At 45.4% G+C, this 20,707-nt stretch overlaps 1 protein-coding gene across 1 annotated transcript in view; it reads left to right on the top strand.

Annotated features, from left to right (window-relative positions):
- LOC128662507 (arylsulfatase A-like) overlaps positions 1–14,814 on the top strand; it is a 51,961-nt gene extending 37,147 nt beyond the window's left edge. Inside the window, exons 4-5 of the mRNA XM_053716286.1 lie at positions 14,001–14,125; positions 14,594–14,814. Of these exons, the coding sequence (XP_053572261.1) occupies positions 14,001–14,125; positions 14,594–14,814 (346 nt within the window). The remainder of the gene's footprint in view (positions 1–14,000; positions 14,126–14,593) is intronic.
- Positions 14,815–20,707: the final 5,893 nt, after the last annotated feature.

Below are 20,707 nucleotides of genomic sequence, written 5' to 3'. Positions count from 1 at the left end.
TCTAAAGGATGCGTACCTACATATTCCTATCCACAAAGAACATCATCAGTTCCTAAGGTTCGCTTTTCTGGACAAGCATTACCAGTTTGTGGCCCTCCCATTCGGATTAGCCACTGCTCCAAGGATTTTCACAAAGGTGCTAGGGTCCCTTCTAGCGGTTCTAAGACCAAGGGGCATTGCAGTAGTACCTTACTTGGACGACATTCTAATACAAGCGTCGTCCCTGTCAAAAGCAAAGGCTCATACGGACATCGTTCTAGCCTTTCTCAGATCTCACGGATGGAAGGTGAAAAAGTTCTCTGTCCCCGTCGACAAGAGTTCCCTTCTTGGGAACAATAATAGATTCCTTAGAAATGAGGATTTTTCTGACAGAGGTCAGAAAATCAAAACTTCTAAGCTCTTGTCAAGTGCTTCATTCTGTTCCTCGTCCTTCCATAGCGCAGTGCATGGAAGTAGCAGGATTGATGGTTGCAACAATGGACATAGTTCCTTTTGCACGAATTCATCTAAGACCATTACAACTGTGCATGCTCAAACAGTGGAATGGGGATTATACAGACTTGTCTCCAATGATTCAAGTAGATCAAAAGACCAGAGATTCACTCCGTTGGTGGCTGACCCTGGACCATCTGTCCCAGGGAATGAGCTTCCGCAGACCAGAGTGGGTCATTGTCACGACCTACGCCAGTCTAGTGGGCTGGGGCGCGGTCTGGGAATCCCTGAAAGCTCAGGGTCTATGGTCTCGGGAAGAGTCTCTTCTCCTGATAAACATTCTGGAACTGAGAGCGATATTCAATGCTCTCAGAGCTTGGCCTCAACTAGCAAAGGCCAAATTCATAAGGTTCCAGTCAGACAACATGACGACCGTTGCATATATCAATCATCAGGGGGGAACAAGGAGTTCCCTGGCGATGAAAGAAGTGACCAAAATAATTCAATGGGCGGAGGATCACTCCTGCCAATTGTCTGCGATCCACATCCCAGGAGTGGAAAATTGGGAAGCGGATTTTCGGAGTCGTCAGACATTCCATCCGGGGGAGTGGGAACTCCATCCGGAAATCTTTGCCCAAATAACTCAATTATGGGGCATTCCAGACATGGATCTGATGGCGTCTCGTCAGAACTTTAAGGTTCCTTGCTACGGGTCCAGATCCAGGGATCCCAAGGCGACTCTAATAGATGCACTAGTAGCACCTTGGACCTTCAACCTAGCTTATGTATTCCCACCGTTTCCTCTCATTCCCAGGCTGGTAGCCAGGATCAATCAGGAGAGGGCCTTGGTGATCTTGATAGCTCCTGCGTGGCCACGCAGGACTTGGTATGCAGACCTGGTGAATATGTCATCGGCTCCACCATGGAAGCTACCTTTGAGACAGGACCTTCTTGTTCAGGGTCCATTCGACGGCTTGGAGATTGAACGCTTGATTCTATCAAAGCGTGGGTTTTCAGATTCTGTTATAGATACTCTGGTTCAGGCCAGAAAACCTGTAACTAGAAAAATTTACCATAAAATATGGAAAAAATATATCTGTTGGTGTGAATCCAAAGGATTCCCATGGAATAAGATAAAAATTCCTAAGATTCTCTCCTTTCTACAAGAAGGTTTGGAGAAAGGATTATCTGCAAGTTCTCTAAAGGGACAGATCTCTGCTTTATCTGTCTTACTACACAAAAGACTGGCAGCTGTGCCAGATGTTCAAGCATTTGTTCAGGCTCTGGTTAGGATCAAGCCTGTTTACAGACCTTTGACTCCTCCCTGGAGTCTAAATCTAGTTCTTTCAGTTCTTCAAGGGGTTCCGTTTGAACCCTTACATTCCATAGATATTAAGTTATTATCTTGGAAAGTTTTGTTTTTAGTTGCAATTTCTTCTGCTAGAAGAGTTTCAGAGTTATCTGCTCTGCAGTGTTCTCCGCCCTATCTGGTGTTCCATGCAGATAAGGTGGTTTAGCGTACTAAGCCTGGTTTTCTTCCTAAAGTTGTTTCTAACAAAAATATCAACCAGGAGATAGTTGTACCTTCTTTGTGTCCGAATCCAGTTTCAAAAAAGGAACGTTTGTTACACAATTTGGACGTTGTCCGTGCTCTAAAGTTCTATTTAGAGGCTACTAAAGATTTCAGACAAACATCTTCCTTGTTTGTTGTTTATTCTGGTAAAAGGAGAGGTCAAAAAGCGACTTCTACCTCTCTTTCCTTTTGGCTTAAAAGCATTATCCGATTGGCTTATGAGACTGCCGGACGGCAGCCTCCTGAAAGAATCACAGCTCACTCCACTAGGGCTGTGGCTTCCACATGGGCCTTCAAGAACGAGGCTTCTGTTGACCAGATATGTAAGGCAGCGACTTGGTCTTCACTGCACACTTTTGCCAAATTTTACAAATTTGATACTTTTGCTTCTTCGGAGGCTATTTTTGGGAGAAAGGTTTTGCAAGCTGTGGTGCCTTCCGTTTAGGTAACCTGATTTGCTCCCTCCCTTCATGCGTGTCCTAAAGCTTTGGTATTGGTTCCCACAAGTAAGGATGACGCCGTGGACCGGACACACCAATGTTGGAGAAAACAGAATTTATGCTTACCTGATAAATTACTTTCTCCAACGGTGTGTCCGGTCCACGGCCCGCCCTGGTTTTTTAATCAGGTCTGATGAATTATTTTCTCTAACTACAGTCACCACGGTACCATATGGTTTCTCCTATATATATTTCCTCCTGTCCGTCGGTCGAATGACTGGGGTGGGCGGAGCCTAGGAGGGACTATATGGCCAGCTTTGCTGGGACTCTTTGCCATTTCCTGTTGGGGAAGAGAATATCCCACAAGTAAGGATGACGCCGTGGACCGGACACACCGTTGGAGAAAGTAATTTATCAGGTAAGCATAAATTCTGTTTTTCAGACTCCTAACCAAGCCCCAAAGATTTATGTGCATACCATCAGATACCTACTTCAGCTTGCTCCTGTTTGTGTAAAGGGTCTTTTCATATGCAAAAGAAGGGGGAGGGGGTATCTTATTCCCCACTTGCAGTGGGCTTTCCAGCTGCATTTTCAACAGAGCTAAACTGAGAGCTTCTAAGTAAGTTTTTAAACCATTTTATACTGGATTTTAGTGTCTATTACATGCAGTTATATGAAAATTAGTGTATACTGTCCCTTTAAGTACTTTGTGTGTTTATTTTCCGTAACCATCTTTTTGTTGTTGGCTAAAGTATCTCTTAATACTTTGTAAAACAGTTTGTAAAACCATTTAAAATCTTGGATTAGAATCTAAAAATTATATTACAGAATCTTAAATGAAGCAATTGGTTGTATAAAGATAAATATGGGGAATATACTAATGGTAGAAGCGTAAAATTGATCCTGGTCATAGGAGGTGGTGAGTGCCCTGGCCATTGGCTTATAAAGGTGCCATTTAATCTATCTAGTCCATATTAAAGGCGCAAACTATGTAGGACTCTGATATGTTAGAGGATACCCCCTATTTAATTAAATCTAATACCTGTGTTTATTGTGAGGAGGTGCAAGTTGATCTGCCTGCTCAACTGTATTCCACATGCTTTGATAAGATTGCAATATCTTAAAAGAATAAGATATTTAGGACTACTGAGCCGTCCACCTCTGAGGGTTCTCCGTCCTGCGAGGTGCGTTCCCTACATTCGTCTCCGATCACACATGCAGCTCCCCAGGGCCCGACTGATCCTCGCGCGGGAGGGGCCTCTTGGCTGCCAGATTTCACTGCTCAGCTGCAAATGGCGGTTTCTGCGGCCTTCCATGCTTTACCACACCCAGTGAAGCGCAAGCGAAGGGAAATACATAGCCTTCCGTCCCAGGGGTCATCTACTCTGTTGGATGTCTCTGATAGGTTATCCCCTGATGAGGATGCCTCCGACTCTTCGGAGGGCACTCTCTCTGGGACGGAATCAGCGTCTTCTAGACCTTCGGCTGCGGAGGAGCCAGATTTTAAGTTTAAGATGGAGCATTTGCGCTTTTTATGAAGTGTTTGCTACGTTGGAGGTTCCGGAGCAGAAACTTCCAGAAGAACCATCGATCCCTAAGCTAGATAGGGTTTACGAGGACAGGTTGGTGCCTCAGACCTTTCCAGTTCCCGTGAAGATGGCTTCCACTATTAAGAATGAGTGGGAGAAACTTGGCTCATCCTTTTCTCCCTCTACCTCTTGTTAAACGCTGTTCCCCATTCCGGACTCTCAGCTTGAGATATGGGGGGCCATTCCTAAGGTGGATGGAGCAATCTCCACGCTCGCGAAGCGGATGACTATTCCTCTCGAGGATAGTTCGTCCTTCAAGGAGCCCATAGACAAAAAAATTTGAATCCATGTTGAGGAAAATGTTTCAACTCACAGGGTTTGTTTTTCAACCGGCAGGACAATCACTTTGGTGGCGAGAGCGGCTACCTACTGGTGTGACGCACTGTCAGCTATGGTTGAGGTGGAGACTCCCCCCGAGGAGATACAGGAAAAGATTAAAGCTTTAAGGGTAGTAATTATTTTATCTGTGATGCTAATATGCAGGTTATTCGCATGAATGCCAAGACATCAGGTTTCTTGGTTCTAGCCCGCAGGGCTCTGTGGTTAAAATCTTGGTCTGTGAACATGACTTCCAAGTCTAGATTACTATCCCTTCCTTTCCAGGGGAAAGTTCTTTCTGGTCCAGGGCTGGACTCTATCATATCCACGATCATGGGAGGCAAGGGTGCTTTCCTTCCGCAGGATAAGAAGATTAAGGGCTCTACTGCTCTGTGAAGACTGAGCAGTCCAAGGGATCTTGGAAGCCAGCTCAATCTTGGAACAAATCCAAGCAGAGCAAGAAGCCCACTGAGACAAAGTCGGCATGAAGGGGCGACCCCCGATCTGTCTCTGGATAGCGTAGGGGGCAGACTATCTCTGTTCGCAGAGGCTTGGATGTGAGACGCATAGGATCCTTGGGTTCTGGAGGCTATCAACCAGGGTTACAGGATAGGGTTCAAGACTCATCCGCCCAGGAGCAGAATCCTCCTGTCAAACCTATCCTCAAGACCAAGAAGTGCCTTCCTAGAGTGCGTGAGGGATCTCTCCTCTCTCGGAGTAATCGTTCCAGTACCTCTAGTGGAAAGGGGTCTAGGGTACTATTCAAACCATTTCATGGTCCCAAAGAAGGAGGGCACATTCCGCCCGATTCTGGACCTAAAGTGCCTAAACAAGTTTCTGTCAGTTCCATCATTCAAAATGGGTGAAGACCCACAACTCCTCGCTCTCAGCGATCCACATTCCGGGTGTAGACAACTGGGAAGTGGATTTCCTCAGCAGACAATCTTTTCATCCGGGGGAATAGGCTCTCCATCCCGAGGTGTTTGCGGAGATCTGCAACGGATGGGGGCCGGAGATAGATCTCATGGCATCCAGACTCAACTTCAAGCTACCCAGATACAGGTCGCGGTCCAGGGATCCCCTGATAGATGCCTTAGCGGTACCTTGGGAGTTCAACCTAATTTACATTTTTCCCCCGTTGCCACTTCTTCCTCGAGTGGTAGGCCGCATCAAACAGGAGCAAGCTTCGACCATTCTGATTGCTCCATTGTGGCCACGGAGGACGTGGTTTGCGGATCTGGTGGGGATGTCGTCTCCTCCATGGAGGTTACCTGCTGGTTCAGGGTCCTTTTCTCCACCAAAATCTCGATTCTCTGAGACTGACTGCGTGGAGATTGAACGCCTAGTCTTGGCCAAGAGAGGGTTCTTGGAAAGAGTGATTGATACTCTAATTCAGGCCAGGAAACTGGTCACTCGTCGCATCTATCATAAGGTGTGGAGGACTTATTTATCCTGGTGTGAGGAACATGGATATCCCTGTCACAGGATTAGGGTATCCAGGATTCTGACTTTTCTCCAAGATGGTCTGGATAAGGGTCTTGCCGCCAGTTCCTTGAAGGGACATATTTTGGCCTTATTGGTTCTGTTACACAAGAAGCTAGCGGAGCTTCCTGATATTCAGTCTTTGGTTCAGGCTCTGTCTAGAATCAGACCGGTATTTAGAACTTATGCTCCTCCTTGGAGCTTAAATTTGGTTTTGCAGAGGACTCCGTTTGAGCCTATGCATGCGCTTGACATTAAGATTCTTTCCTGGAAGGTTCTATTTCTTCTTGCTATTGCTTCGGCTCGCAGAGTCTCTGAGTTATCGGCCTTGCAATGTGACCCCCCCTTACCTGTTTTTTCACGCTGATAAGGCTGTGCTTCACACTGGCTTGGGATTTCTTCCCAAGGTAGTGTCAGATCGTAACATCAATCAGGAAATAGTAGTTCCTTCATTGTGTCCTAACCCTTCTTCACCTAAGGAAAGGTTACTTCATAACTTGGATGTAGTTCGAGCCTTGAAGTTTTATCTTCAGGCCACAAAGGATTTCAGACAGACTTCATCTTTATTTGTTGTGTATTCAGGGAAGCGTAGGGAGCAGAGGGCCTCTTCCACTTCACTGTCTTTTTGGTTGAGGAGCATTATCCGTTTAGCCTACGAGACAGCGGGACAAAAGCCTCCTCAGAGGATTACGGCCCACTCAACTAGGGCTGTGGCCTCTTCTTGGGCCTTTAAGAACGAGGCCTCTGTGGAGCAGATTTGTAAGGTTGCTACTTGGTCCTCCTTACATACTTTTGCAAAATTCAATGTTTTTGCTTCGGCGGAAGCTGTTTTGGGGAGAAAGATTCTGCAGGCTGTGGTGCCCTCAGTATAGGGTCCGCCTCCTTTTACCCTCCTGTTTTGTTCATTCAGTGTCCCCTAGAGCTTGGGTATTTGTTTCCACAAGTAATGAATGAAGCAGTGGACTCTCCTCCCATTAAGATGGAAAACATAAATTATGCTTACCTGATAATTTCATTTCCATCTGTAGGAGGAGAGTCCACTGCTCCTGCCCATTTCTCCGGTGGGCGGACTTAAATTTAATTTTATCTTCTGGCACCATTTATTGCCTGATATTTCTCCTACTGTTCCGTGTTCCTTGGCAGAATGACTGGGGGATGAGGGAAGTGGGGGAGGTATTTAAGCCTTTGGCTGGGGTGTCTTTGCCTCCTCCTGGTGGAAGCAGTGGACTCTCCTCCCACAGATGGAAATGAAATTATCAGGTAAGCATAATTTATGTTTTATGCTACTTTTTATGTAATTTTGTCATTTTTATATCGTTAAATGTTGTTATATAAGATGTTATATATGCATCATTTTGTAACACCTCACATAATTTTGGCACCAAAATTAATTATCCAATAGATACATTCTAAATACCCTATATCATGCTACCATTATTTACCATATTTAGTCTTTACAAAAGCCAACAAAGAGGCTGAAATGCGTTGACCTATTTCTGAGCACTGTATATTTATTACTAGCAGTATTGCACTATCCACCTTTTCTGTTTGTAGGAATCAAAGAACACGGCACACACTAACAGAGGGATCATTTTGGATTATCCCGGACCTAATATAATAGGATCGATACAATCTCACTATTTTCAAAATTCCAACCCCAAACTTTGAACTTTCTCCTGTTTGTTTAACATACACACATTTATTAAAAAATTTTATTATTATGTTTTTCTACAAACTTTTCTGGGAAATCACTACTTTAGGATCAACTTCACATCCCACAGCACTACTGTAAGTGACACTTCATCAGGAGTGAATAGACTGATACCATATACGTGACTAAAATCATCCTGTATACAGTTTCCATTTTTTTTTCATGTGTTCTTGTTATTTATTTGTTTTGCTACATGGATCCATGTTTTATTGTTAATTGTTAATTGTATGCTTAATTTTTAATCTTTATGATCAAAATAAATGTCACATTTTACATTTTAGTTTCCTTTTAAAAGATACGATGAGGCCACGGATTTCATCCTTACTTGTGGGATATCGCCTCCTGGTCAGCAGGAGGAGGCAAAGAGCACAACAGCAGAGCTCTATATATAGCTCCTCCCTTCCCTCCCACCCCAATCATTCTCTTTGCCTGTGTTAGTTGATAGGAAGAGGTAAAGTGAGGTGTTAGTTTAGATTCTTCAATCAAGTGTTTGTTATTGTTAAATGGTACCAGTGAGTGCTATTTTATTTAGGGGGTAGCCATATTCCTTGTCAGCCTCTAGAGTAGAGCTACAGGTTGCTTTAGAGCAATGGGAACTGGTGGGACTAAACTCTCACTGCTCCTCCCATATTAGTGCTGCCCTTTGTATACTGATGGTCTGATGGTCTTAGCAGATATTAACTAAGGCCCTTCTGTGTCCACAGAGCTGCAGGAGGGAGAAGACCTCTTGATCCTGTGGGACTTCTCATGCTGTTGATCAGCACAGAGGTAAGTGCAGTCTTTTACTTTCTGGGACACTGGCTACCTCAGAATGGACTGTGTACTTCTGATCTGTTGGGGAACAAGAGCTCTCTGGTAGTAGAGCTGCTTTCTGTAACAGTGTGTGTAAGTTTTCATGGGAATGTCAACCGACACAAGGTGTTTACATTATGGAGCTAATATATTTATTTGGCCTAATGTATTTTTAAGGATGGGGCTTGTATAGGTCACTGCTATAGTGTGCTTATATTTTTGACGCTGGGAGTGTGTTACCGGAGTCTTGCTATAGGACTCCGGTTTACGGCTGTGTTTTGTTGATCCGGTCTTTCTGAGAAAGGAGCGGTTGTCTGTTAGAGAAGCGGCTTTTCAGGGTTGCCGTGCAGAGAAGGTAATGGCTGATGCAATGCCCACGATGGGCGAGACTTTCTTTGGTGCGCTTGACTTTCCTTGCCTCGCAGAGATTATCATTGCAGAAGTCCCGGCTACTAAGGATCACTCTACGTATAACGCCACGACCGCATGGTTGAAAATGAAACGAGCGGTCTTGGGCGTTTGTGAAAACATTCCGGTTCAATTTCTAAGTGTGGTCGGAGGACTTTGGGGGCAGGTGGGCGCCTCAGCAGAGCTGTTGAGCTGAGGTGCTAGGTTATATTTCATCCTCAATAAAAGCCTATACTTTAGAGTACTTATATTGTTACCCTTTTTTCAGTGTAACCGACATATGTTAATACTTGTTTATTTTTAAATGCACAGTATCTGGTCAGGTTTAAAATATTCTGACGGATTTTTAGTCTGTGCTGCTATTTCTATACCGGTTGGCTATAAATTAAAAGCCTATACTTTAAAGACCAAATTGCTTCTTGCTTTCTATTGTCATGGATTCAGATGATATCCAGACTATAGCGAGTTCTATGTGTTTGGATGCCACTGTAGAACCTCCTGCTCCTTTTTGTCCCTCATGCATTGAGAGGGCCTTACATTTTAGAGACAAAATTGTTTTTGACAAATCTTTGACTAAGGCGAATGCTTCTCAAGAGTCTACAGATGAGATGCAGAGCATGCCGCAGCTTTCCCCAAGCGTCACAGCCCTTAACGCCCGCTCAAGCGGGACCTTGTATTTCACCAGTTTCTGCAGCATTTACGTTAAAAGACATAGCTGCAGTGATGTCCTCTACACTTTCTGATGCGTTAGCTAATTTTCCCATATCGCATGGCAAGCGTTCAAGACAGGACAACTATGTAGTAAATTCAGCCTCTGATACTATGATGGCGATTACGGACGTACCCTCCTGGGGTTCTGAGTTGGAGGGTACTGAGGTACTCTCCAAAGGTGAACTTTCTGATTCAGGGAGTGCTTTACCTCTGACTGATTCTGATGTAGTTTCTTTCAGGTTAAAGCTTGAGCACCTCCGTTTATTGCTGAGGGAGGTGTTGGTTACTCTGGGTGATTGTGACTCAATAGTGGTCCCTCCGGAGAAATTGAGTAAGTTGGACAGATACTTGGAAGTTCCATCTTATTCTGATGTCTTTCCAGTCCCGAAGAGGACTTCAGAGATTATTGCAAAAGAATGGGAGAGACCAGGTATTCCCTTCTCTCCTTCTCCAGTTTTTTAAACAAATGTACCCTATAGCTGACGCTATTAGAGATTCTTGGCAGACGGTCCCTAAAGTTGAGGGTGCTGTTTCTACTATGGCCAAGCGTACTACTATTCCTATTGAGGATAGTTGTGCATTTAAGGACCCTATGGATAAGAAATTGGAGGGTCTCCTTAATAAAATTTACGTTCATCAGAGATTCCTGTTGCAACCTGCGGCTTACATTGTCACAGTCACCAGTGCTGCCTGCTTATTGGTTTGATGCTCTGGAAGAGTCTCTTAAGACTGAGACTCCTTTGGAAGAGATACAGGATCGGAATAAAGCTCTTAAGTTAGCTAATTTGTTTATTACGGATGCTTCACTGCAGATTACTAAATTGGCGGCTAAGAGTTCGGGCTTTGCTATCTTAGCACGCAGAGCTTTATGGTTGAAGTCTTGGTCTGCAGATGTGTCATCCAAGCCTAAGCTTTTGGCTATTCCTTACAAGGGGAAGACCCTGTTTGGGCCTGACTTGAAGGAAATTATTTCTGACATCACGGGAGGTAAGGGTCATCTCCTCCCGCAGGATAAAAAGTCCAAACAGAGAGGGCGAAATTTCAAGGGAGTTCCCTCTTCCTCTTCCGCTAAACAGGAAGGGAATTATTTACAAACCAAGTCCACTTGGAGACCCAACCAGTCTTGGAACAAGGGTAAACAATCCAAGAAGCCTGCTGCTGCTACCAAGTCAGCATGAAGGGTCGGCCCCCGATCCGGGACTGGATCTTGTGGGGGGCAGACTCTCTCTCTTCGTCCAGGCCTGGATAAGAGATGTTCAGGATCCCTGGACACTGGAAATTGTGTCTCAGGGATATCAGTTGGAGTTCAGAAACTCTTCTCCCAGAGGAAGGTTTCTCCTTTCTCGATTATCTGCAGACCAGATAAAAAGAGAGGCGTTATTACGTTGTGTAGGAGACCTCTCTTCCATGGGAGTAATATGTCCCGTTCCAATACAGGAACATGGACAGGGGTTTTATTCAAATCTCTTTGTAGTACCCAAAAAAGAGGGAACGCTCCAACCTGTTTTAGACCTCAAAAGTCTAAACAAGTTTCTCAGAGTTCCATCCTTCAAAATGGAAACTATTCGTACCATTCTTCCATTGATCCAGGAGGGTCAATTTATGACTACCGTGGATCTAAAGGATGCATATCTTCATGTTCCTATCCACAGAGATCATCACAAGTTCCTGAGGTTTGCCTTTCTGGACAAAAATTTTCAGTTTGTCGCTCTTCCTTTTGGTCTGGCCACGGCACCCAGGATTTTCACAAAAGTTCTGGGGTCTCTACTGGCGGTTCTAAGACTGCGGAGCATTGCATTGGCGCCTTATCTGGACGATATTCTGATCCAGGCGTCGTCTTATCAGCTAGCAAAGTCTCTTACCGACATTGTTCTATCCTTCCTGAGGACTCACGGGTGGAAGGTGAATCTGGAAAAGAGTTCACTAGTTCCACAGACAAGGGTTCCTTTCCTGGGAACTCTAATCGACTCTATCCATGAAAATCTTTTTGACGGAGGTCAGAAAGTTAAAGATTCTGAATACATGCCGAGCCCTTCAGACCAATCCTCGGCCATCAGTGGCTCAGTGCATGGAGGTAATTGGATTGATGGTAGCAGCAATGGACATTATTCCGTTTGCTCGTTTTCATCTCAGACCTCTGCAACTGAGCATGCTCAGACAGTGGAATGGAGATTATACAAATTTATCTCCTCAAATAAATCTAGATCAGGAGACAAGGGACTCTCTCCTATAGTGGTTGTCGCTGGATCATCTGTCCCAGGGGACATGCTTCCACAGACCCTCATGGGTGATAGTGACAACGGATGCCAGCTTGTTAGGATGGGGAGCAGTTTGGAACTCCCTAAGGGCTCAGGGTGTATGGACTCTCCTTCCCATCAATATCCTAGAGTTGAGAGCAATATTCAATGCACTTCGGGCTTGGCCTCAGTTGGCTTCGGCCCAATTCATCAGATTCCAGTCGGACAACATAACGACGGTAGCTTACATCAATCATCAGGGAGGAACAAGAAGTTCCTTAGCGATGACAGAAGTAGCCAAGATAATACAGTGGGCGGAGTCTCACTCTTGCCTTCTGTCTGCGATCCACATCCCAGGGGTGGACAACTGGGAAGCAGATTTTCTAAGCAGACAGACATTTTATCCGGGAGAGTGGGAACTCCATCTGGAGGTATTTTCCAGCTTGCCTCTCAGAGTTGGATCTCATGGCATCTCGCCAGAATGCCAAGCTTCCGAGGTACGGGTCCAGGTCCAGGGAACCCCAGGCCGAGCTGATAGATGCCTTGGCAGTGCCTTGGTCTTTCAGCCTAGCTTATGTGTTCTCTCCTTCCCCAGGTGATTGCTTGAGTCAATCAGGAGAGGGCATTGGTGATCCGCATCGCTCCTGCGTGGCCTCGCAGGACTTGGTATGCCAATCTGGTGGACATGTCATCTCAGCCACCGTGGAAGCTTCCATTGAGTAAAAACCTTCTCATTCAGGGACCTTTCCATCATCCGAATCTATTTTCTCTGCAGCTCACTGCTTGGAGATTGAACACTTAATTTTTTCTAAGCGAGGGTTTTCTGATTCAGTCATAGATACTTTGATTCAGGCTTGTAAGCCTGTGAATAGGAAAATTTACCATAAGATATGGCATAAATATCTTTATTGGTGTGAATCCAGGGGCTACTCATGGAGTAGGGTTAGTATTACCAGGATTTTGTCCTTTCTCCAAGAAGGATTGGAGAATGGGTTGTCAGTGAGTTCCTTAGAAGGACAGATTTCTGCTTTGTCTATTTTGTTACACAAGCGTATGGCCGATGTTCCAGATGTCCAATCTTTTTGTCAGGCCCTGATTAGAATCAGGCCTGTATTTAGACCAATTGCTCCTCCTTGGAATTTAGTTCTTAAAGTTCTTCAAGGGGTTCCATTTGAACCTATGCATTCCATAGATATTAAGTTATTATCTTGGAAAGTTTTATTTTTGGTTGCTATTTCTTCTGCTCGAAGAGTATCTGAGCTTTTGGCATTACAATGGGATTCTCCTTACCTTATTTTCCATTCGGATAAGGTGGTGTTACGAACCAAACCCGGTTTTCTTCCTAAGGTTGTTTCAAATAGAAATATTAATCAGAAAATTGTTGTTCCTTCCTTGTGTCCTAATCCTTCTTCTAAGAAGGAGTGGCTGTTACATAATTTGGATGTGGTCCGTGCTTTGAAATTTTATTTACAGGCGACTAAGGATTTTCGTCAATCGTCTTCCTTATTCGTTGTTTTTTCTGGGAAGCGTAGGGGTCAGAAAGCTACAGCTACCTCTCTTTCTCTTTGGCTGAAGAGTATCATCCGTTTTGCATATGAGACTCCACACTTTTTCCAAATTTTACAAATTCAATACTTTTGCCTCGTCTGTTTTTGGGAGGAAAGTTCTTCAAGCAGTGGTGCCTTCCGTTTAGGTTCCCTGTCTTGTCCCTCCCTTTTCATCCGTGTCCTATAGCTTTGGTATTGTATCCCACAAGTAAGGATGAAATCCGTGGACTCATCGTATCTTTTAAAAGAAAAGGAAATTTATTCTTACCTGATAAATTTGTTTCTTTTAAGAGTCCACGGCCCACCCTGTTTTTTCTGAGACAGGTCTTTATTTTTGTTAAACTTCAGTAACCTCTGCACCTTTAGCTTTTCCTTTCTCTTCCTAAATTCGGTCGAATGACTGGAGTGGGAGGGAAGGGAGGAGCTATATATACAGCTCTGCTGTGGTGCTCTTTGCCTCCTCCTGCTGACCAGGAGGCGTAATCCCAAAAGTAAGGATGAAATCCGTGGACTCATCGTATCTTAAAAGAAACAAATTTATCAGGTAAGAATACATTTCCTTTTTATACATTTCTCTATGTTATACTTAATATTACCTTAGTCTTCTTTTTAGGCGCTCCTTTATACTTTGTTAGGAGGTTAGAGGTTGGCTAGGAAGTGAGGGATCACCTACAGAGTTACTCTCAGCTTATGGTGCTTACAGACACTGGGCATACGGATGTGTAGGCTGCACGTAGCAACAGCAACTTTTCTCTTCCAGGCCAGAAACCATGCGTAAGGAACGAGGAGGTAGCTCAGGGCTCCTGAAATGTGGCAAAAGCACCACGTACGAGGGAGGCCTGAGGGAGCCAGCAATAATGTACTGGGAGGGGAAGATCAAGTCAGGTAAGTGCACTTCCTTCCAATATGCACCTTAATCATTACTGTGGTCTATCCTGACTCTGACTCACTTTGACTCTGGTTCCTTGCTCCTCCCTGACTCTGCCGCTTTGTGCCTCAACTTGACTTTAGCTCCCTCTGCTTCCCCCTGACTCTGGTTCCCTGCTCCTCCCCATTACTCTGGCTCATTGTGCCTCCACTTGACTTTAGCTCCCCGTGCCGCCTTCTGCCTCCCCCTGACTCTGGTTTCCTGCTCCTCCCCCTGACTCTGACTCCTTGTGCCTCCACTTGACTTTAGCTCCCCGTGCCTCTGCCTAACTCTGGTTTCCTGCTCCTCCCCCTGACTCTGGCTTCCTGCACCTCCCCTTGACACTGTCTCCCTCTTCCTCCCCATGACTCTAACTCTTCATACTTCCTCCTGACTTTGCCTGTGCTTCCCACTGGCACTTACTTCACTTTTTTCTATGTCTTTAGGAGTAACCTCTGAGCTTGCCACCACCCTGGACATTCTCCCCACACTGGCAGCCCTAACAGGTGCCCATCTGCCCAACATCACACTGGATGGATATGACCTTAGCAAACTTCTTTTACGTGGTGTTAAAGTGAGTAGAGTGAAGGTTTCTGGGTCTAGTCCATTGTTTTTATGTGCTCAAAGCAGAAAAATTATCATTGAGCTGCGGGTTCATGGGTTATAAGTTTAACTTACTCTAAGAGAACATATGTTAGTATTTCCCTGGCTTTCTTCTCATTTAGCAGATGTCTGATCCATGGCATTTGCTTACTCCATCCTTCTGTCTGTCTCCAGCAAACAGTATGTCACGTTATCTGGTCTCAGGCTGTTACATTAGCTCATAGAGTCAGAAGGACACAGAGTACCTGATAAATGCTCAGAGGAGATGTCCTTTGTGTGCCAAATAGGGACCCACACTTGGTGTAAACAGAAATGGCTCCTTAAGTACAGCCCAACATTTCCTAAGATGGCAAAGGATGGAACATAAGGATATATATTTTTCTTTTATAAGATAGTGAGAGTTCACAAGACGTCCCATGTGGCATTAAAGTTCAGTCCTACGGAAGGAGGCAAAACACCCCACACAACATTGCTGTAATCTCTCCCATGATTCCCCCAGCAAATCTCTCAATTTGACAGCAAATTAATGAAAACAGATTAAACTGATTTTGTCTCAGAGAGGGTTTTTTGAGATCAAATGATAGACATTTTGATTCAGGCCGGAAAGCCTGTTACAAAACACATTTATCACAAAGTCTGGAAAGTTTTCCCTTTATGGTATGAGTCTAGGAATTACCGTTGGAACGCTCATAATCCCTTAAATTCCTACGTTTTTGCAGGATGGCCTGGATAAGGGTTTATTAGCCAGTTCCCTTACAGGTCAAATGTCTGCCCTTTCAGTCTTGACTTCCTGACATTCAGGCTTTTGTTCCAGCTTTGGTCAGGATAAGGCCGGTTATCAGGCCAACTTCCCCTACATGGAATATTAACTTGATTTGGAGAATTATTCCGGCTCAGTGGTTTGAACCTATAAATGGTCTGGACAACTGTTCCTCTGGCCAAAAGACTATCTGAGCTTTCCACTCTATCTTGTGATTCTCCTTACCTGATTATTTTCATCTGAATAAAGTAATTTTAAGAACAAATTGCTCTTTGCTTCCTAAGGCTGTTTCTTCTGAAAATGTCAATCAGGAAATTGTAGTTCCATCTCTTTGTGCAGCCACTAAAGAATACAGCATTTATTCTTCCTTCTTTATCAATTTCTCAGGTCCACAAGGGGCAGGAAGCTACTGCGATCACCTTGCTGGGGTGGCTTAAAGCTTTGATTTGCATAGCGGGGAAGTCTCCCCCTGAACAAATTACTGCTCGTTCTACCAGATTAGTCGCCACCTCTTGGGTATATAGAAATGGAGCTTTCATTAACCCCTTGAGTGCTAACGACGGCTCTGAGCCGTCGCAGATTTTCCCACTCAGGTGCTAACGACGGCTCAGAGCTGTCGCTAGCACTCTCCCACCTTGAGGGAGATCTGGGGGCTCCCATCCGCTTCTACCCCGGCGATCGGGCCTGTATAATGACAGGCATCGCTGGGGCTTCACGTTTTTGCCTGGTGACGTCACGCACAATGACGTGATGACGTCACAGCGCAACTTTATTAAAAAAAGACAATGGACAATATAGGGAAAGGGGGCATGCTGCTTAGAAGCCTGTATCTCAGGCATCTAAGCAACTACAGAGCCCCAAAACCCACCGTTGGAAAGGTAATCGCCTAACCTTTCGGCAACGGTATAAGTCTTGGGGATCTGAAAAGAAAAGAAAAAAGTTAAAAATTAAAAAACCCTCAAATGTGCTTAGCACCCAGGTGGGAAAGTGCTTAGCACTCAAAGGGTTAAACAGATGTGCAGGGCAGCTACTTGGTCATCTTTTCATACACGTTTGCCTCTTCTGAGGCTGCTTTTCTTAGAAAAGTTCTGCAGGTCGCAGTGCCTTTTAGTTCCTCTGTCGGCCTTAATTATGTTTCCTACCTTATTTCATGGTGGTCTTGTGGACTTCACAGCTGGGGTCTTGTGGACTTCACAGCTGGGGTCTTGTGGACTTCACAGCTGGAGTCTTGCGGACTTCACAGCTGGGGTCTTGCGGACTTCACAGCTGGGGTCTTGTGGACTTCACAGCTGGGGTCTTGCGGACTTCACAGCTGGGGTCTTGTGGACTTCACAGCTGGGGTCTTGCGGACTTCACAGCTGGGGTCTTGCGGACTTCACAGCTGGGGTCTTGCGGACTTCACAGCTGGGGTATAGGATTCCACATGTTATGGCTCATGGACTCTCACCCTTTTATCAGAGAAAACAAAATTATGCGTACCTTTATTTCATGATGGTGAGAGTCTTCAAGACACACCCTTGTTTTTCCATAACCTCTGGTGGCAGTACCAGTTTTGCACTTCTTTTACTCTGCCCGTTCCTGCTTTTCTCTTGGCCATGTGTATGACTAAGGAATCATGGGAAAGTGGGAGGGATTAAATCTCTTTTGTGTGGGGTGCTTTGCCTCCTCCTGTAGGACTGGACTTTAATCCCACATGTGAGGTCTCGTGGACTCTCACCATCATGGAATAAATGAATTTATCAGTAAGCTTACATTTAGTTTTTGTCTTTGCAGTCATGAGCATTTATCTTCACCTAACATAAGATCTCTATTTATTAAATAACACTAACAAATGATGGTGCACACCAGCGACTAATGGAAAAACTAACCTCGTATGGTTAAAATGAGCTCTTATGGAATAAACTAAAGCCTGAGAAGCGTTTGTCGTTGCGCTGGAACAAGTTATCACACGAGTAAAGTACAGGGCAAGGTCTGAGATGCAGTAAAGCTGTACATTGTTATTCTATAGCAACACAACAGCACTAATGTCGCTACTGCAGAAGGTTTAACTGTATGAGAGACGGTGCTCACCACAAACTTCCTGTTATTCCCCCCCCCCCGGTGCCAGACTGGGCTCAGATGCAGTAAAGCTGTACATTGTTATTCTATAGCAACACAACTCTCTAGTCTACAGCACTAATGTCGCTACTGCAGAAGGTTTAACTGTATGAGAGACGGTGCTCACCACAAACAAACTTCCTGTTATTCCCCCCCCCCCCCCGGTGCCAGACTGGGCTCAGATGCAGTAAAGCTGTACATTGTTATTCTATAGCAACACAACTCTCTAGTCTACAGCACTAATGTCGCTACTGCAGAAGGTTTAACTGTATGAGAGACGGTGCTCACCACAAACAAACTTCCTGTTATTCCCCCCCCCCCCCCCGGTGCCAGACTGGGCTCAGATGCAGTAAAGCTGTACATTGTTATTCTATAGCAACACAACTCTCTAGTCTACAGCACTAATGTCGCTACTGCAGAAGGTTTAACTGTATGAGAGACGGTGCTCACCACAAACAGACTTCCTGTTATCCCCCCCCCCCCCCCGGTGCCAGACTGGGCTCAGATGCAGTAAAGCTGTACATTGTTATTCTATAGCAACACAACTCTCTAGTCTACAGCACTAATGTCGCTACTGCAGAAGGTTTAACTGTATGAGAGACGGTGCTCACCACAAACAGACTTCCTGTTATTTCTCGCCCCCCCCCCCCCCCCGGTGCCAGACTGGGCTCAGATGCAGTAAAGCTGTACATTGTTATTCTATAGCAACACAACTCTCTAGTCTACAGCACTAATGTCGCTACTGCAGAAGGTTTAACTGTATGAGAGACGGTGCTCACCACAAACTTCCTGTTATTCCCCCCCCCCCCCCGGTGCCAGACTGGGCTCAGATGCAGTAAAGCTGTACATTGTTATTCTATAGCAACACAACTCTCTAGTCTACAGCACTAATGTCGCTACTGCAGAAGGTTTAACTGTATGAGAGACGGTGCTCACCACAAACAGACTTCCTGTTATTTCTCCCCCCCCCCCCCGGTGCCAGACTGGGCTCAGATGCAGTAAAGCTGTACATTGTTATTCTATAGCAACACAACTCTCTAGTCTACAGCACTAATGTCGCTACTGCAGAGGGTTTAACTGTATGAGAGACGGTGCTCACCACAAACAAACTTCCTGTTATCCCCCCCCCCCCCCCCGGTGCCAGACTGGGCTCAGATGCAGTAAAGCTGTACATTGTTATTCTATAGCAACACAACTCTCTAGTCTACAGCACTAATGTCGCTACTGCAGAAGGTTTAACTGTATGAGAGACGGTGCTCACCACAAACAGACTTCCTGTTATTTCCCCCCCCCCCCCCCCGGTGCCAGACTGGGCTCAGATGCAGTAAAGCTGTACATTGTTATTCTATAGCAACACAACTCTCTAGTCTACAGCACTAATGTCGCTACTGCAGAAGGTTTAACTGTATGAGAGACGGTGCTCACCACAAACAAACTTCCTGTTATTTCTCCCCCCCCCCCCCCGGTGCCAGACTGGGCTCAGATGCAGTAAAGCTGTACATTGTTATTCTATAGCAACACAACTCTCTAGTCTACAGCACTAATGTCGCTACTGCAGAAGGTTTAACTGTATGAGAGACGGTGCTCACCACAAACAAACTTCCTGTTATTCCCCCCCCCCCTCCCCCGGTGCCAGACTGGGCTCAGATGCAGTAAAGCTGTACATTGTTATTCTATAGCAACACAACTCTCTAGTCTACAGCACTAATGTCGCTACTGCAGAAGGTTTAACTGTATGAGAGACGGTGCTCACCACAAACAGACTTCCTGTTATTTCTCCCCCCCCCCCCCCGGTGCCAGACTGGGCTCAGATGCAGTAAAGCTGTACATTGTTATTCTATAGCAACACAACTCTCTAGTCTACAGCACTAATGTCGCTACTGCAGAAGGTTTAACTGTATGAGAGACGGTGCTCACCACAAACAAACTTCCTGTTATTCCCCCCCCCCCCCCCCGGTGCCAGACTGGGCTCAGATGCAGTAAAGCTGTACATTGTTATTCTATAGCAACACAACTCTCTAGTCTACAGCACTAATGTCGCTACTGCAGAAGGTTTAACTGTATGAGAGACGGTGCTCACCACAAACAAACTTCCTGTTATTCCCCCCCCCCCCCCCGGTGCCAGACTGGGCTCAGATGCAGTAAAGCTGTACATTGTTATTCTATAGCAACACAACTCTCTAGTCTACAGCACTAATGTCGCTACTGCAGAAGGTTTAACTGTATGAGAGACGGTGCTCACCACAAACAAACTTCCTGTTATTTCTCCCCCCCCCCCCCGGTGCCAGACTGGGCTCAGATGCAGTAAAGCTGTACATTGTTATTCTATAGCAACACAACTCTCTAGTCTACAGCACTAATGTCGCTACTGCAGAAGGTTTAACTGTATGAGAGACGGTGCTCACCACAAACAAACTTCCTGTTATTTCCCCCCCCCCCCCCCCCCGGTGCCAGACTGGGCTCAGATGCAGTAAAGCTGTACATTGTTATTCTATAGCAACACAACTCTCTAGTCTACAGCACTAATGTCGCTACTGCAGAAGGTTTAACTGTATGAGAGAGGGTGCTCACCACAAACAAACTTCCTGTTATTCTCCCCCCCCCCCCCGGTGCCAGACTGGGCTCAGATGCAGTAAAGCTGTACATTGTTATTCTATAGCAACACAACTCTCTAGTCTACAGCACTAATGTCGCTACTGCAGAAGGTTTAACTGTATGAGAGACGGTGCTCACCACAAACAAACTTCCTGTTATTCCCCCCCCCGGTGCCAGACTGGGCTCAGATGCAGTAAAGCTGTACATTGTTATTCTATAGCAACACAACTCTCTAGTCTACAGCACTAATGTCGCTACTGCAGAAGGTTTAACTGTATGAGAGACGGTGCTCACCACAAACAAACTTCCTGTTATTCCCCCCCCCCCCCCGGTGCCAGACTGGGCTCAGATGCAGTAAAGCTGTACATTGTTATTCTATAGCAACACAACTCTCTAGTCTACAGCACTAATGTCGCTACTGCAGAAGGTTTAACTGTATGAGAGACGGTGCTCACCACAAACAAACTTCCTGTTATTCTCCCCCCCCCCCCCGGTGCCAGACTGG

This window comes from Bombina bombina, chromosome 6 (genome assembly GCF_027579735.1).
Source record: "Bombina bombina isolate aBomBom1 chromosome 6, aBomBom1.pri, whole genome shotgun sequence".
Lineage (NCBI taxonomy): Eukaryota > Metazoa > Chordata > Amphibia > Anura > Bombinatoridae > Bombina > Bombina bombina.
The sequence above is the reverse complement of the archived record's forward strand: the minus strand, read 5'-3'. Positions and strand labels throughout refer to the sequence as shown.